The sequence below is a fragment of the Prinia subflava genome, chromosome 2 (assembly GCF_021018805.1).
Source record: "Prinia subflava isolate CZ2003 ecotype Zambia chromosome 2, Cam_Psub_1.2, whole genome shotgun sequence".
NCBI classification, from domain to species: domain Eukaryota; kingdom Metazoa; phylum Chordata; class Aves; order Passeriformes; family Cisticolidae; genus Prinia; species Prinia subflava.
The window spans coordinates 111,955,899-111,974,538 of NC_086248.1; the positions used below are offsets into that span (position 1 = coordinate 111,955,899).

At 46.0% G+C, this 18,640-nt stretch overlaps 1 protein-coding gene across 5 annotated transcripts; it reads right to left on the minus strand.

Moving 5' to 3' along the window:
* Nucleotides 1–1,352: 1,352 nt before the first annotated feature.
* On the minus strand, nucleotides 1,353–17,790 carry B3GNT2 (UDP-GlcNAc:betaGal beta-1,3-N-acetylglucosaminyltransferase 2). Of its 5 annotated transcripts, none has more exons than XM_063391619.1 (2): nucleotides 17,501–17,790; nucleotides 1,353–3,785 (listed from the first exon to the last, which is right to left on the minus strand). In XM_063391619.1, the coding sequence occupies exon 2, from the start codon at nucleotides 3,774–3,776 to the stop codon at nucleotides 2,583–2,585; it is 1,194 nt and encodes a 397-aa protein (XP_063247689.1). In that variant the 5' UTR covers nucleotides 3,777–3,785; nucleotides 17,501–17,790; the 3' UTR covers nucleotides 1,353–2,582. The 5 variants fall into 5 exon arrangements, with proteins under 5 accessions (XP_063247689.1, XP_063247690.1, XP_063247687.1 ...); XM_063391620.1 differs by lacking the exon at nucleotides 17,501–17,790 and adding an exon at nucleotides 16,918–17,083; XM_063391617.1 differs by lacking the exon at nucleotides 17,501–17,790 and adding an exon at nucleotides 16,729–17,082.
* Between the last annotated feature and the right edge of the window lie 850 nt (nucleotides 17,791–18,640).

The window sequence follows — 18,640 nt, forward strand, 5'->3', positions numbered from 1 at the left end:
AGATACAGGTTGTTGCACATCCTTTTTAAAGACTTTTCATCTTCCGTGTCCCAACTGTCCCCTAACCCCATTCCCATCACCCTTTTGGATGCATTCTGTTCCTTTATCTCTGGTATTTATTTCCCTTACTCTTCACCCCCCATTATTTGCCAAGACAATTCTTTCTCCGTGGGAGTGGACCAGGCACAGCCACCAGTGCTCCTCCCCACCTGGAGTAAACAGAAGCAGTCTGTCACATTTCTCCCCCAGCACTGCCTGCTCTGCCTTGTCCTCCACCCTTTCTCCTGTCCCTTCAGAAATGCTTTCTCACAGCATTTCTCCTCCCCAAGTGCCACTCAGCCTGTTTTTCCTTCCTACCAGGTGTGTCCCACGCAGGAGGCCTGGTTTTTATCTCAAGATTGGAGGGAAAGGCATAAATTAAATAATTAATGCTGGCACTGCACCAATCACACCCGTTTTGCTTAACATCACGTGTGCACTCCACCCCATCTTACTCACAACGATTTAATTCTTGGGCTCTCTTCCTGTCCCTCTTTTTGCTGCAACCCTCCTGTTTGTGTCTGATCCTCCCACGGACCTGCTCATTTGTCTCCCCACTCTCCCCCAGCACTCTCCTTTTCATCTCTGCCTCACCTTTTCTCTCTCCCCCTTCCTCCTTCCCCCACACCAAGACTCTTAACACTTCATCTGTTCTTGCATCTCTCCCCATCAGCATAACTTATTTTTCTTTCACTTGGCTCAAACCTTGAGGAAAATGCCATGAATATTTAAACAAACAGGGTAGGAAGTAACTCATGTACAACCTGCAGCTCTTTCAGAAAGGTGTCACTCCCCATGAGGAATGACAAACCTCACAGCACACCACCAGAGCACAGCCTGTCTTTTATCCATCCTGGGGTCAACACCATCATCTACAGAACAAAGAGGTGGAAGACCACAACACCTCACCTCTCCCTGAACAAACACAGCACCACATTTGTTCCAGGCAAATGAAGGCAAAAGAAAGCAGGTGGAAAAGCAAAAAGAGCTGTTGCTGCCAAGTTGTTTCAATCAAAAATTCAAATGCCAGCCATTCAGTCCACTCCTCGACTCCTTTTAATTGCACCAGCAATGGTATTGTACAGACAATTATTTCTGTACATACTGCTTGTCCCAAGGCACTTAATGTCCCCCTTGCTTTCACCAGAGTTGTCCATCTATTCCAGCATCTAACAGAGGTATAACGGTGACATTTTCTTGATAGTCTGCTACATAAGCTTAGAGAAATCTGCCAAATAAAACCTTTTGTTTCTGAACTTCTGAAATGTAGAATGCAACAGCTCTTCAAGTCAACCATGAAGCATTACCAGAAATATTTAAATCACATTTTATTTTTCAAATTCAAAAATAACAATTAGCTTTATTTATCACGTTACACATCTCAGATTTAAAATATCATGCTCTATTTAAATATCCGAGTGACAACACTATACAAATAAAATGTTACACAAAATATATTTAAGAAAATGTTTTGGTCTTCAATCTCAACAATAAATAGACAGGCACTTCTACATATACAAAGAAAGCGACCACTATTTAGAGTAATCCTTATAAGCAAGATGTGGAAATAGAGAAGATCTGAGTTTCCAGGACACATGTGACTCTACATGAGGCTTCATGCAAGCTTCAACGTTTGCTTTGGAATTCGAAGCTCTTGGGATCTGCACAGTTCTGGATTCGCCGCCGCTTTACAGGAGACCCAAACCGTGCTCTCAAGAAGCAATGTGCAATTTCAGTCACCTCCATCAAAAAACATTAAAGAACTCCATTAACAAATCAAGCCACCTGATCATATTAGTGCCCAAACAGAAGCCAAGGATTGACCAGTGCAGCCTTCCACGCAAATAACATGAGCAACAAGTCAGCCTCAGGAGGCTCGAGGCAGCCCTACCTGCCCAGTTCCCAAAAAACCCTTATCCTTTTCCTTACACATTGATCTCTTAGGGGGCATTTCAAGCAGAATTACAGGGGTTTTGTAAAAAAAAAAAGCTCCATCTAATAAAAAGGTAAATCCTTCAGACACAGGTACACTTTGCACAAAGAATTGTAAGTAAAGGAAAAAAAAAAGTTCCAGGGGGCAAAAAGACTGAAAACTATAAATAAAAAAAAAATCAAAATTTAAAGTCTCGTCAGCATATAACATCTAAAAGTAAAACTACATTCCCCCAGTTTGTGTATTTTCAATTTACAGTGGTTTCCACACACAAACACTACTCAAGGAAAAACGATCTTCCACCATCACAATTAATGAAAGATGCATTGTGGTAGGCAATCCCTGTTTCCAGTACAGCTAACCAGTCACTGACAGCCAGTTATAGCCTCAAAGTCTTCTTTAAAATTAAGACCAATATTGAAACATAACGACCACCAGGACAGTGGAAAAGTCAGGACCAAGTCTTCAAGCCATCCCTTCAAATTTTACTATTACTCTCATTTTCAGAAGTACAGGAAAAAGTTTACAGCGAAAATTCAACTATTAAACAGAGGTTCAGTGATCCAAACTCGCAAAGTTCTTTGGACTTAAGACACTTATGCACATTACCTTAACAATTTAAGTGTGGATCTTGCAAGCGTGTCCAAATCTTAATCATTTCTTGAGGTTTTCTACTATGCACTAACATTAAGTTTGTGTAGGAACAGATGTTATTTCTGTATTTCTCTTCAATATCAAATGTTTTGAAGCCTTTGTGTTTTTCTGGAGCAAGCCCAAGCTTCTGAAGGCACATTCCAGTATAAACATCATCGATGGGGTAGAGGAGTACCTGGTCAGATGCATTATTCAGTCTTAGTGCCAGATCACCAGAGTACAGGAACCCGCCGCCTCCTGCGTACGGGGGATACGAACCTTCATAAACACTCTCTGGGATATAGTACTTCAATTTCTTCTCTCTGTGAGGTCCAGCATCTTTGATCACATCACCTATAAATAAGTCTTTGGCTTTTTCCTTTGATAAGCTCTTCAAGTAATCCAGGATCTGATTGGTATTAACAAAAACATCATCATCACCCTTAAAAATGAACTGGACGTTTGCGCAGCTGCTGCTGACCCACTTCAGAAACAGCACCTCTTTCAGAGTCAGATTGAAGAAAGTGTCTCTGTAGTTCCAGAGGAGAATGTCTTGGTGTGTGTCACTCTCAAATTTAATCATGTGTGAAAGGTCAGGAAAATGATCCTCTGGCGGGGTCTGCCCAAGCAAGAAGACTCTTCTGACTATCACATCCCCTGATTTTATTTCCTTGCCCCAGGATTCCCTAATTGCTTGTCTTCTATCAAAATGGGGTATAAGTGACTTAATAGCCAGCAGCAGGAAAGGTTTCTGTTCACACTTGTTTGGCTGATCCATTAGCAATGAGTAATTTCTACACCTCAAATAGAGGAGGAAGTCTTTGAATCTGTCTGGCAGGTTTGCAAAGTCACTAACCTCTGAGTGCACCGAGGGGTCGGGGTCACAGGAACTGATGGAGCTCAGGTTGGAAACTAAGTTCTCTTCCACAGTCATATTGGAAAGCAAGGACAGGATAGGGTTGTACAGCAGCTCAAGCTTCTGTTGCTGTTTGTTCCAATAAGCTTTGTGAGGAGTGTACTTCCTCCAGAATGTGCTACGTGGGATAACAACACGGCCTTTTGCATTCTTGTCTTGGCTGCCACTCTTCGAGACTTCCACGATCACATAAATAAAAATGTTTACCATCATCAGAACTCCCAGCAGCTTTAATCTCCTGCGTCCAACACTCATTTCTCATATCTAGAAATAAATCAGACAAAAAGATTTTAGCTTTCTTCACTGCAAGTTCTTGATGTCAGTAAAAATGCAAACTACTTTCAAATGCAAGTTAGTAGCCTAAAAATCAAGGTTGCCTGAACCCCTGAAGAAGGAAAAGCTAATCTGTCTCAAATACACACACACTTGGTTTGGGGTTTCAGCAGCAACCTGGTACAAATGTGAGATTTCCGTTTGCAGCTTAGGAAAGTTACACAGCTTTCCATGCCCTGGGTTTAAATTAGCCAGCAGTTTTTGCTTCTCATTTAGATCCCCTTTAAACACTTGACTGTATAATAATTAGAATCTGAGCCCTCAGCTTGGCAAAGGCAGGCTGAGAAACTGTGGGGTTTTTTTCTGCTAGTAAGGTGACCTGAAGGGTATAGAATAAATTGCTATATGATAAGGTCAGTTATTTTTAAATTGGGTTTCAAGCTTTTATACTTGCACTCTCACACCTTCCAAATACAAGCAGAGCCAAATTTTAAAGCACACAATCCATTTCTGACAATTTCACTTGGCTGTTCCTTGGAAGAAAGGCTGACAAAACTTGCCAGCTGCATTGCTGATATTCAAACAGAAGAGAACATGAACTTGGAATTTTTTCCCCCTCCAACTGGAAAAAGGGAATTCAAGCAGTAAATGAAAGTAGAAGTGCAATTATTACTAGGAAGGAAAAAAAAAAAAACCTGAAAAGAAATAAAAAAGGAGAGGTCTCCTATATATGCAAGACTTGGAACGGCATGTGCACATCTTTGTCATACCAAAAGTTCTGTGATCCGTCTTCAGTTTTTACTGAAGGAGAAAAAGGATCCATCCCTCTTTCTTCCACAGCTGTCAGAATGCAGGTACAAGGAATACAGTACAAGGAGCAACAGGAAAACAGTGTGTTCCTCTGGAGCAGTGCTTACCCAAGTGTTTACTAGCCCCGGGGTACATCAGTATACAAGCTCCACACACAATTCAGAATGAATAAGAAGGTTACAAAGCCTACACTGAAGTCACATACAGAACTCACTGTCATAGACACTTTCATGTGCCAGGAGGACAAATGTTTATTGGAAGATCAGGAAAACCTAATGCAATAAAGGATTTGTACTGACTGTTGAAAGCCCAGCTGTGAGCACTGCCTTAGGCCCTGAGGTCACAGAGCAACAGCAGACAGGGAGGCAGACTGAGAAGTACACCTTGTATTTGTTGTCATTTTCTTTTCTTCAGCCATCCCCAGACACCTGAGCTACATACTGACCCTTGGTCTCTTATGGTTCTATCAATCACTCTCCCTTTGGTTTGACTCCTCGGCAAGTTAAACTCTAAACTCTTAAAACTTTAGGAAGAAAGCAGCAAGTAAATAATCAGTATTCTTTTTTCTCTTATTTGGCCCACAACCATTATTAAATCCAGAAGAGGGTGTGTGGGTGTTTTTCTGGAACTGAAATCCAAAGCCACTCCTAGAAGAAACAGCCTGTCAGAAAAATGCCTGTGCTGCCTCGTGTACCACCTGCATTATTTATCTTTGTATATGCTCAGGCCAGATCTACTTTATTTCGTATTCTACTCCAAGTCAGCTACAAAGTTCCTGTTCTAATTTCAAAGTAGTTTTCTTCTATACCTAAAGACAAAGCCACACTTGTGGTCAGTGCCATCGTTTAAGATAAACAGCTAAACTGTTAAGAAAGCACCGGGGTTGGTCGCACAGACTTTAAAGAAACTTTATCTTCCTCTTTCAACTGCCACTAAAACCAGATAAGTACACTGGTTTTCTACATTTCCCTTTCACTAGACACAAAAATACTGGAGAAGGAGCCATCCCCTGTTTTGTGCTGTTCCACAGAGCTCAGCATGAACATCAGGGCTTATCTGCCCTGTCCTCTTCTCACTAAGCAACAAATGATGTGGAATCTGACCTACGATCCCGGGACTCCAGAGACAACAGGGTGACTGCTCCCTCCCAGGAACAGCCAACAAACACGGGATTGTCAAGAGCTCAGCCAAAGCCTGATTTTTCAGGACACACAGCACCACACAGCTCATCTGTCACAGCCCCTAGCTTACCAAGCTGAGAGTATTCAAACCTCTAAGGCATCTGGATACTTGACCTGAGACTCCTCTGACACAACGAGACACCATTCGCAAAGACTTTATTTCAAACACTTAAAAAATCCTTCAGTCCACTGTGACTGCAATCCCCAGCAGGAAATGAGACAGGGATCCTGAGCAGAAAAATCCTCATTTGCTGTTAGACTTGGTAGAGCTCTTCAGCAGAAAAGGTGCAAGTCTGGTGAGTTGTCAGTGGTTCCATCTCACAAAGCACAGTAAATGGTATCACCACCACAAGCAAATACTCCCAGCCTCTACCCTGTTCCAGGCTGTGCATCCACAAGCAGCTGATCAATCCAACCATTTGTGCAGGCCCAAGGTAAAGCACCCAACTTTTCCACCTCCTTCAAGTCTGACAGAAGCCATGGCCTTTCACTGTCAATACTCTTCTGAGGGCAGGAGTTAGGCTGTATTTTCTAAGTGGGCTGAGTACCACATCTCCATTATCCGACTGCCAAACGTGAATATTACAAGTCCATTTACTTACAGGGGCTGACAAAAGATGGGATAATCCCTATTACCTGCAAGTATCACACCTATCACCCTACTGGTCCAGGACTAAACTATCAGGAACCCAGCAAAGCCAAGCTGTAATTCAGGTATCTGACAGACACAACCCTCCTTCTGTCTTTGCTGAGACTGTCAGTGGTGCTAGGGCAGACTTGGGTGTTCCAATGTAACTTCAGTTCAGGGCCTGGCATCCCTTACTGCAGCTGTCCTTGCAGCACCACTTCGGACAGTGCCAGCAACAGCACGTGCAGTAGGGACGCTGCTGCTTCTGGAATTAACTCTTTTAGCTACTTAACACATCACAAGCCACATGGAGTCCTTCTGTAAGATGCATCAGTTGTCTTAACAGCTTGGCTCTGTTCAGTGAGTCAAGAGATTTCTGGACTGAGCAACAGCAGTTTTGGAACGAGACGATGTTGAGAGCCCCGGGCTGTTGTAACCAGTCTGTGCTATTTCCAGCTTTAAAGAACTTGAACGCTGTTTATTTTTCTAACTGCACGCTGTCAGATCTCTTTTTCCCCCTCAGAATTTCACACAAATCCCCCTTCATATGGCAGTAATGAAGAAAACCTTAAGAACAGGAGAATATTGGACAGATACCCACGTTGCCCTTCTGCAGAAGCCCATCTCACACAGTGGTTACCACTGGAAATAGTCAATGTTTCCCGTGTTCTCCAAGGAAGACAGCCTGAAACCATGTTCCAGCTGCAGGAAAGTAACCACGATAACAATACCCTACCCAAAGCATTGAAAACTGCACTGAAATTCAGAGGAGCTGATGATGATTTTAATATTACTTTTAATTATTTGCCTATACCTGCTTTGAGACATCTTCCACCATATTATTTAGCTTTGGGAGAAATTCTAATCTTCCAGTATTTTAATACCAAAGGGCACCAGTGAAACTCAGGCATGGAATTTCAAGATCTGAGTAAATATAGCTAGACTAGGGAAGGATGTGCACGTATTTTCCTAAAACACAGCCCAAGGCATAAAGAACTATAAAGAGTTTGAGTAACCGCCACAGTAACTTCACATTCTGTCTCCCACGAGTTATCTTCAGAATATTTTTGCTCAAAAACCCTTCAAAAAGGGGGGTTTTTGACCAACACCAAAATACCCGATAACTCCACCAAAACTCCCCCACAGCCAAGAGGCATTGTAGTAAGGCATTTGTCTAGTAATGCTCCCCTGGTTTTCTGTAATAAGATTTTAGAGGGCCAGACTTGCATTTGAGCAATGTTTATTTATGTAATTGAACCTAATCTCACTTTGTCCAACCATTTTTTGAACCCTCTCAATATTTTCGACTTTTGTGAATTATCCTGGTTCCTCAATTTTTCCCCACACCAAAAACTTGTAACGACTCACTATTCTATTACCACACGAAATTTGAGGAATCCCCAAAAATTATTAATAGTAAAAAATATGACATTATTGCTCTCTGACCTCATCCAAGTCACAACCGCAGCCGAGCAGAGGAGACGTGTCCCAGCAGGGTTCTTCCCCAGCACCAGCCACAAGTGAGCGCATTCCTGCGCCGGGTCTCACTGAGTCAGCCCTCGTTAGGTGAGAACACCGTCCTACAAACCTGCCAGCACATCACTGCTGCAGCAGACAGCCCCTGCAGCCATCTGGGGGATCTGTGAGCACGACCTTTATGTCTCTCACACAGCCACCACCTGCATGGCAGCAGGGTTTTGTCATCCAGTCTTGCAATCAATCAGATAACTCACAGCGTCTCAAGGCGTTGCTCAGAGCAGTTGTGTCCCGGTGAAACTCCAGAAGTCAACTTGTCAAAAGCTGCTTCAGGCCCGTGGGGAAATCCCTGCTGCATTCAAGTTTGGAAAAGCTTCAGAAGAACACAGAACTCCCTCTCTGTAATACCCACTCAGTTGCTGCCCCACACTTCTGATGTCAGCTTTCAAGTGTACTATTACAAGACTGAACAGTTCTTCCATTTACTGCTGATTGCTAAGTTCTGAGGAGCAGAATTCCAGAATCTCCACAGTAAGTTTTACTACGTTTCCTGTCACCATTTGGACTAAGTTCAGGTGTTCCTCTACTATAGCTCCTTCAGCAGAAAAGTGAAGCTACCAGAACATTGCCTTTTAAGGTGTGCTATTTAAAATAACATCTATGAAACAGAAGTTTTGTTGACTTCATATTGGTGCTTAGAAATACTGCAGCAACACCCACAGAGTCTGCATCAAGTTATCTTTACAAAGCCATTCAACAGTAAAAATTTACTTTCAACTTCTTTAAAACCACCCTATGTGAAATTCCTGCTTGACATAACACTTAGAGAAGGAAGAGATACCATCAGCTCACCACTGTCTCAAACGGAATACTTCCAACCCCAAACCAAACTGCTGAAATCCCCAAACCTTCAACCACAGAGTAATCTACTTCTTCAGCTATTTTCAAAAATAAATCAGCTAACAGTAAATGATCAGATCATCCCAACTCTGTCTGTATTTTAAGTTATTTACAGGTGTCTCTCACAAAAGCTCTGGGTTTGATTGAGAAAATATTTAAATATGGTGTACCTACTGAATTCACTGTAAGTTAGACCTAAATATTCTCTTTTAACCTGTTAAAATTAAATCCTTGAAAGAACACTCATATTTCATTTTCAGTATTTCATATTCTTGTGTTTCTAAAGAGGATCAAGGCATATGCAAGAAAAGGCCATTATGAAAAGTATTCTGTAAACTGAATCCTGGGTTTAAGGGATACTCCAATTTTTCTGCTGGTACAGACTACTTGAGTTTGGTCATGGTTTTCCACAGGGATGAACGAGCAATGTAGCTGCACAAGTACACCACACCTGCATAAGTAAATTTAAACAATGGCAGTGTCTTAATAAATTACTGCATCATGCTAACATTGCCATTCTGCACTGGCATGCCTGCAGCCACACTAGACATCTATGAGGGTGTTCCTAACTGCTCATGAAAAACAAACCCAAAACAACAAAAAATTTGTGATGAAAAGAGTATGGTTCCTTTGTTTAACAATAAAAACTGATTGGGTTGTTGGTTTTGGGGTGGTTTTTTTTCAGTAATTGAGATTTCACACAGACAACCAAGGGTAAGATCTCAACTCATTATGAAAAATGCATAATAAAGTTTAATAAACCAGTAGTTGAGGGCCTGTGGTGGCAGACGTGACCTGGTTTTCCCAATTTGTTAATACAAAAATTTCCCGTGTCATTCTAAGGTCAGTTCAAGCTTGAGAATGATGATGTTGTAGATTTGTAAGGAATAACCCAGAGCTGCCAGCTTCCGATTTAAGAAGAACTTCAGCTTTCACTTGACAGGCTTCAGCTTGAATGAACAGTAAATTATAAAGAGTCAAGAGAAGGGGTTTAAGTGAGTGTCAGCAGAGAAATATTTCTTGGAACAAAATTAATTGTCATTCATCACATCAATTAAAGTTGGGGAGCACAGTTCCATGGCAGTTTAAAACAGTTTCAGTCATAGCTGACTCATCCCCGTAATTTATTCCTTCCCTTGCATAAGCTGCACAGTCCCATCTACCTTTGCACTGATTTGATTGTGGTGAATCAGTTCAGGGAGCTGGAGGACGATGAAGAGCCTACAACAGAGCAGCAATTAACTTTCAGCCAGCTCACATCACTCGATGACGCGCTGCACAAACACCAGGAACGGCGCAGGAGAAGAGGGAAGGCTCCAAAGCAGAGCCCATCTGTCATCAGCCTCAGCTCTCATGCACACTGCTGCTGCTGGCTCTCACTTTCATCCAGAGCACAACCAGCACTGCTCCACCACAGGCAGGAGGAGTCTGGGCCACCTCTTCCAGTACCAGGTACACCCTGGGGCCCCAATTTCTCTGGCACTTTCTGTACCCAGGTCAGCGGGGCAGCGTGACCCACCCATGTCTGCTGTTTGCTATGGGGCTCCTTCCAGCTGCACTTTATCTGCCCATAACTACTAGAAAGCCAAAGAAGGGGATGAGGAACCACCTTCCCCTCATACACCTCGTGCTTATCTTAGTTCTGGTGAGAAAGAATGGATACAACACATGGCAAATCTGACCCATGCTTTCTGCAGGCATTTAAAGAGAGAAAGTCTGCAGGACAGCCACTCTAACTTCTTGCTTTTCTGCTGTATTTGAAATAAAACTCATGATTTAGAAAACCTATGCAAAATGCAGATAACCATAATTCCCACAAACAAGACAACTCACCTGCTCCTGGTATCTCTTCCAGTTTTATCTTAAAACCAGTAATTAATCCTGCCTCAAGCATATTCCAACCACCTTTATGTCTGCATAGAGAGCACTCGTTAGTCAACTAACAAAACCATCCTTCAAGCACCATACCTCAGGTCATCAAAATTTTACCTCTGCTTTGTCTTCTTGCCCAGGTTAGACACAAAACACACCATTAAAAACTATTTTTCAAAAACAAGAACGGTGTAACTTGGTAGGGCTGGTGAAATCAACACCTACTCCTGGTTACCACTGTCCTTTTGGGTTAAAAATTAACACTGGTTTTCATTTTGGCTTCCCCAAGCTGCTGCCTTTGTGTGATCAGGTACACAACTGGGAGAGTGAAATTCCCAGCCACCTCAAGCCATATCTCCCTGCCAGTGCTATGTGGTAACTCAGAAGCCAATTCAAACCAAATTCATACCGTGAATATTCATGTCAGAATTCTGGGATCTGCCTCTGAACTCACAGTAATCAGCTAAAAACGTGTTGAAGAGTGCAAAACCTACATTTTAAAATGCAAACACGTGAAAAATACTTTTGCCTTCAACTGGTTTTAGTTTCAGGTGTAATTAACATTTACAGGAAAAGTTCTTCCTCTTTCTGAGTAATTCATTTAAAGCCCAGAAAAATCAGTGGAGTTGTAAGCAGAGAACTTCATTGTCTTCCTTCAAAGCTGTAAAAGATACAGATCTCGTTCCAGCCGATCAAGTTTATGGAAAAGGGAACAATTTCTCCAGCAGCTTTAGGCAGCTAAAGATGCATATAAGTACCAGGAGGATTTTGTAAAGGATCTTTAAGCCGGCTAGGCAGCTAGCTCCCGTTTTTGTTAACAGCAGATAAGCATCTAACCCGATTAGAAACTTCTAAATCCGAGTAGCACCTTCAGTACCTGTTACCTGCACACCAAAGGGAGCATCCACAAAGCTGGGGAGTGGTTTGAGTAACCAACCTAAGGCTGTTCCGCGTGGGTTTTGTTTTTATTCAAAAGCCGATCAACAATAAGTTTGCAACAACAACTTCCATCCCAAAAACAGCTTCCTGTTAGCAGTTTTGAACTGTCAAATACTAGATTAAAAAATAGAATTGCTCAAGTAAGATAAACCAGCATTGTATTGAGGATACAGTCGGGAATTCAGCAGCAGCTCTCCTTGCACTCAGTTTAAAGAATCCCACCCTTTCCCAGGCCATGAATTCCCACATTTTGTTACATTATGCATAACCCTGAACACAAGCAAACAGAAGAGGTTATTTCTCAACCCGCTTAGTCCCTCAGTTCAGTTCACCAGCCAGCTGCACAAACAGCTTCACCAGCACAAGGCTGGGAGCACAGACACCGCTTCAGCCTCCCAAATGCCCCGGGATGCAGCAGGATGCTCCCGCAGGAAACTCGGGCAGGAGCCCGCACATCCCACACCTCGGTGGGGCACACAAACCCTCAACACGGCCGTGAATCCTCCTGTGAATCCCATATCAGTACGCAGGTTCATAAACCACTGAGCCTCTGGGAATTACCCTTGTACGGCAAAATTAGTCATTCCCACCCACAAGGCAAGATTTCTTGCTCATCTGATCCAGATAGCTGGCGTACAATTGAGGGGATTTGGTCAACTCACTCCTAAGACTAACTCTTCTGAGCGTGCTTAAGATGAAGCAGCTGCCAAATTTCAAAAGTTATTTACAAAGACTGCCTCCAAATTAACTGCTTTTCAACTCTTACTGTTGTATTTCTCCCAAACAACAAAGCTTTCTTAACCAGCTGCTGATGGGAACTGTTTCATCAATTCTCCCTTGAAAACTCTCAGTACCACACCCATCACGCACAGGGATTCTTCTCCTTGCTTGATTGCTAATTGCCTCTCACGAGGCACCGATTCAATCACTCTTCTGCGCAGTTCATCGCAGGGCAGTTCAATGATCCAGTCGTTTCACTGAGTTTTACACGATCGGGAGATTGAGGGAGGTTTATACTTGAGCACCTTCCAAATCCTAACAGGCGCACAGAAATCAGGGAGAAAGAGCAGGATCCAGTCCCAGCTATCTGTCGATGCTTCTAATGTAAAAGCAAAATGTGACTGGACAGGTCTGACATTTATTCCCCAACTTTGGGTCAGTGACTTCTTCACTCTGTACTAAAACTACAGGAAGAGCCCGTATTTCATTCTACCATCACCATCATATTTTCCTTCTTTCTTTTTTACTGTTTTTAAGCACGTCAAGGGTGCTTGCTTACATGAAGGGATACAACCGTGAACAAACTGATAAAAACATCTAAATATAGCTCTGTGAGGTCAGAACATGGCAGAACAGGGATAACACATCAGGAATTTTTGTGAGCCGCACTCACAGGCACAAATTCTTCTCCAAATCACATGAAGCACTGTCCTGTGCAGGGCCAGGAGCTGGACTCCAGTGATCCCTGTGGGGATCCGTGTTCCAACTATGATTCCATAATAAGCACTCCTATGAACACAGCCTGTGACACACCAGAAACATCAGACACTCATCCCGTGATTGCACATGCACCCAACAACCCAACCTTCTTCCTAAATTAACTGTTAACATTTTGGTTAAAAATGTATTAGGGACTAATAATACATATATCTGAAAAAAAAAATTAAAGTTTGAATTCAAAATGTAAACAGATGCCTACTTGCCTCAAAATGATCGACGCATTTCTACCATAGAGTAATAGAAAATGCAATAAAGGGATATACTAAGAAAAAAATACCAAACCAACAGCCTGTGAGAGGGACAAAGATGGTTCCAAGCCTCTGGAAGGCAATCAATCCTGATGGTCCTCAAGAAACATTAACATGAAAACCAGAAGTTAAAATTCTCATTATTTTGATGAAATATGTGATTTTTCTATATTCAGTGTTTTTTACAGAAAACTTGTTGCCATAATAAGTTCACTCTTGACAATGTCTTCCCTCCACCCTGCCTTTGGCCTATTCTGGGCAAGTTTGAGAATTATACACTTCAAGTTCTACCTACAAGAAACCTCCCAGCCTCCACTACGCAGACTGCAAATTCCTCAAAAAGAAGCAATTAATGGATTCTTTACCACAGGAAACGGAACCAAATCCAGTAGAAGGAGAAGATCTGGAATGCCAGCCTTTGGAGCGTTCCCGACAGAACTGCTTCAGTCCCTTGGCAGCACAAGGCACCAGTGTGACAGCACACAGGAAGGAAAAGTCCACCGAGTAACCAGCCCCGAGAAATTTCGCAACCCGCCTGAAGTGAAGATTTTGCAAGATCGTCTGACATATTTGTCAAGAAAGTCACTGATCTGTCGAGAAAGAACAGGTTACCAAAGAGCCTGGCTGAGGATTCGAATTGATACTGCTCAATCTCTCCCCTGTCCTCTGGTTAATTTGGAGCAATACGACCACACAGATTTTGGTCAAGTGCACAGATGGATGACGAGCCAGCCCTGCTTCCTGACTGCTGTGACAATGACAACATTGGCTGTGGTGGGAGACACAGTCACAGCCGAAGTTTCAAACATGGTCAGCACTGACACAGCCTTTTGTCACCACCGTTTTTTCCTCCTTCAGGTGGGTTTACACAGCCAACAGGAAAAAATCACCCTCAGAGCTGTGAAACTAGCTGCACCAGGTGGCAGTAAAATGACAATTCCTCGGGGTCTCAGCACTGACAAGTCACCGTGGAGCAGCACTCCTCCGAAAGACTTGGTTCTCCAAGGAATCTTTGTGAGGGTAGGCAAGAACACTCAAATTCTGCTTTTTTTTCCTCCCCTCTATATACACTGTGATTTATTCATACAGACACTTGCCCAGATTTGCCAGCACAGAACATGACACCACTTTATCTATCCTCATTTCTTATCAAACACTGCTTTTTCTCTGAGCAAACACCACTTCCCCACTGATCTCCTCAGCAGCGTCTTCACTACCCAAAAGTATTTAAAAATTTCAGGAGCAACTTCCAGGAAACAATAATAAATCTTTTCACTCCCAGTGACACTGTGTTCATTAAGAACAATCTCTCGGGAGATTAGTGAGTTTTACCTATTATGAAACAGGGTATCAGACACTCCCAGCCATCTGAAGCATGACCTTCAAAGCAAGTCCCTTCAGCAGTGCTACCTTGCTGCATTTTCCTCATCGTGGGGAAAAGAAACGAGCACAAATACAAGGAAAACCACTTTACAGGTGACAAGGCGACAGAATTACTTTAACTACATTCTATTTTTTATGCTCTGTCCACAGCTTCCCTACAGCCATGCAGCTCAGTACTGCACATCTCCTGTAGAAAGCCACACGTTCAAAGCAAGCAGCAAAACCAGGGTTTCTTTTAAGCCAAAATACTTTGACTCCAACTGACAGCAGTACATTTTTAGGTACAAGACAAACATTCTGTATTTTAATCCATCTCCACGGCAGTATTGTGTTGTTAAAGACATCTCTCTTATCGAGTTGTTTACAGCCCCGGCAAGAAAAAAAAAATTACAAATTAAATCTGCCGAATGAGAAAAGCTGATTCTCCGTTTCGTTTCCTCCACGCATTTCGCAACAATTCGGGGCTCATTCAGCTCCTCCGGTGGGCTATCAGGCATTTCGGCTCGGTCACCGAGTGCCAGCAGCTCCATCCGAACCGAGCCCCGAGGGTGCCACTCACCCGAGTGCCACCTGCCGCCCTTGGGGACAGCACCGGAGCCTGACGCCAAAGCGGAACCGCAACAACACGAAACCGCTTCGAGCAGCTCGGGAAGAGAACTGGATCCCGGGCTGTCTCTCTCTTAAAGATGGTGAGCAGTAATTTACCAGAAATTTCCTCAAAGGACAACGCTATAATCATGTTTCCTCAGTAACTCGCAGATGACATGTCTAGCGTGTAATTCTGTGCGCGCATCTTTCCACGGCCAGACTAAACTTCTTCTGTGGCCAAACCCAAGTCTTTCTGTCCAAAATATATTAAAAAAAAAAAAAAAAAAAAAAAAAAGGAAAAAAAAAAAGGAGGGAAGGAAGGCGAAAACCCCACAAGGAGAAAAAAACCCCCAACAACCGAACAACGCCAGCTCTTATTTTGCATAGTTAAAACTAACCATGAGTAATAATCAACCCCAACAGCACCGAGCATTTTGGGAAGTCGGATTAAAGCGTTACTCAAGTAACTTTCACCACAAATTTTTGCAGGATGACTAATGAGTCGCGAGCTGCAGTTTAGCCACAACCCCTGAGAGTAACCTGAAGTCCCCGCCTGACGGAGCACAGGATGTGTCAGAAGTTTGAAGGGCTAAAAAGCATCATCTCGTCAAGGAGCACACGTATTCAGGCGACCTCCAGCGAAAAACACCATTTTCTCCCCTTTCAGGTCCGCCAAAGCCCATCCTTTGGTGCCACCGCCTCAGCACTACGCTATCTAGAACCCCGATGTTAATAAATAACCCGCTGCGGGTTAATGAGGTGACCCCGAGAGCGCTGCGAGTGTCCCCGCTCCCCGCGTCCCTCCCCTCCAGCCAAGGAGCGGATTGCAGCAGCTCCTGGCACTGCCGCAGCCCCACGGCTCGGGCTTTCTCTGGAAAAACCTCACGGCTTCGGCAGCGCCAACGCCGCCTCCCCCCCACGGTAAAATAAAATAAAACAAAATACTTAAAAAGCGACGACAAACATACGGTGGGCTGAGCCGGCCTGAGTTTCATCCCTGCCCCAGCAGACCGTGCCTCTCGCCGCCCTGGCTGCAACATGTGCCGGCTGCCGGGGCAGGGACTCCGCGCCCGAGTGCTGTGACCCCACCCCGCCGCCGCCCGTCACCTCCCAGCCGGGGAAAAGGAAAAAACCCGGCCCTAAAAATCCCCAGATTTATGTCTCCGGCCGCTCGCCCCCCGCGCCGCCAGCTCGCAGCGGTCGCCACGCAAACAAGCGAGAGGCGACGGGGAAAGGAAACCTAAAGAGCTGGGAAAAGCACAAAAGCACGGGAGGTGAAAATTAAGTTTAAAAATGGAGCTTATTTTCCTTGCCCCCCGTCCTTCCTCAGCCGCTCCGGCAGCGCCGACCCCCGCCGGCCCGCGGAGGCAGCGCTGGCGGGGGCGGCAGCCGAGCCCCCCCGCCCGTACCTTGCCAGGCTGCCGCGGGGCTCCGCCGGGGTTCTTGCTGCCGCCGCCTCCGCATCCACCATGCTTTGTCCGGCCGCGGGCTGCCCTCGCCGCGGGCTCCCACCCGCCCGGCCCCGGCCTGTCGCCCCACCACGGCGCTCGCGTCCGCCGGAGCTTCGCCGGCCCCCGCGCCGGGCGGGGGCTCCGCACCTGAGGGCGATGCCGGGGCGGCGCCGAGGCGGCCGCGGAAGGCTCGCCCCCGGTCCCGCACCCCGCCGCTGTGTCCTGAGGGCCGGCCGCGCCTGAGGTGCGCGGCTGCGGCGGGCGGAGCGGAGCCGGGCCCGCGGCGAGGAGGAGGAGGCGGCGGCGGGCGGGGGCGGCGGGGCGGGAGCGCCTCTCACTTGTTGCCCTGTGGCGGAGCCCCGCGCGCGCGCGCCGCCCGCCTCTCCCGCCAGGCGCCGCCGCCGCCGCCGCCGCGCGCCGCAGGAGGCGGGGGCGAGGCGGGCGGGGCCGAGGAGCTGAGCGGGGCGCGCCGGGCTCGGCCCCGCCCACCGCCCGGCCGCCCGCGCCGCGGATTGGCGGAGAGCGCGGCGCGCGCCCCGCGGGGCCGGGCGGGGCGGCGGCGGGGGGTCCCCGCGCGCGCCGGGGCCGTCCCCGAGGTTGGCGGAGCGCCGCGCCCCCGAGGAGACCGCGCGGGCGGGCGGCTTGGCTTGGGCGGCCCCGTGCCCGGCAGGACGCGGTGCTCTCCCGGCGCTGCCGCCGAGCCCAGGCTGTAGAAGTGGAAGGTATTTACCTCGGAAAAGGTGCTTGTGTTGTTGGAGGAGCGAGGGGAAGGGGGGCAGGCAGCGCCGCGTTGCCGCCGTTCGCCTTCCAGCCGCGCCAGGTGCTGCTCCCTCCCTGTGGAAGCGGCTCCCTCCCCCTGGGGGTGGCCCCGGGTGACAGCTGGCGGCTCCGGTGGGCTGGCAGCGGGCGCCGTGTCCGTCCGTGCGCGCCGCCGACCGCTCCCTCGGGACGGTTTTCCCTCGTTTTTTCTCCACACGACATCAAGCGAAAGAGGACAGCCCCTCGGCCGTGCCGAGAAATGCCGTGCCACGTCGCTTTTTAATGTTTCTTCTCTGAAAGGAACGTTCTCCTTCGCACCTGGCTCAGCTTTTCGTGGAAGTCTTCAAAGCTTTTGGTGCTGAGTCCAGGAGGGAGAAGCAAAGGGGTCGTTTAGGCTGTCAAGGCTTCCCTTGCTGAAGAAGAAGTTGGTGAGAATTTCCGATTTTGGAAATTCGCCTTCCAGTGCTGACACTAAATCATGCATGACTCATTCATTAGTAACTGCTTTTCTTGTTGTTGTTTGCTTACTTGGTAGGCTGATGAGTCTACAAATCCTAGCCACACATCCCTGTGGAAATAAACCAAAGGAAACTCTCAGGGACCCAGGATGCTTACTGGAACAAAACATTAAAAAGTGTGCTGCTGCAGCAGAGAGGGCACATCTTGCCGTGGACAGATCAATAGCAGACAGATTCAGAGTTCCCACAGGCTGTGAACATCTCAGCTTTTCGTCCTACACAGGATGACAATGAACACGAGACATTTGTTTCTATTTTTAACACCTGCATTCTTAATCCAGTATAAGGAGAGGCCTGAGCAAAGGAATTGTCTCAATGTCACCTGGCACAATCACTTAAAAATCGTTTTCATTGCTAAGAGAGGGGTAAGTATGTCCCCGTGACCCATGGAAATACAGGTTATTCACGTCCATTTTACAGCACTCATTTTCCGCAGTATTCAGTAGCTGGTGTGCACAGCCCTAACTAAACACAACTGGTTTGGGAAACAGCATCAGCACCCACTGCACATCCCCAGCTCCCCATACTCTGTGTGTCAAATATTGGATGCCAATAGGAAACCTGCAAGCCTCTTGGAGCTGCTCTAAAATCTT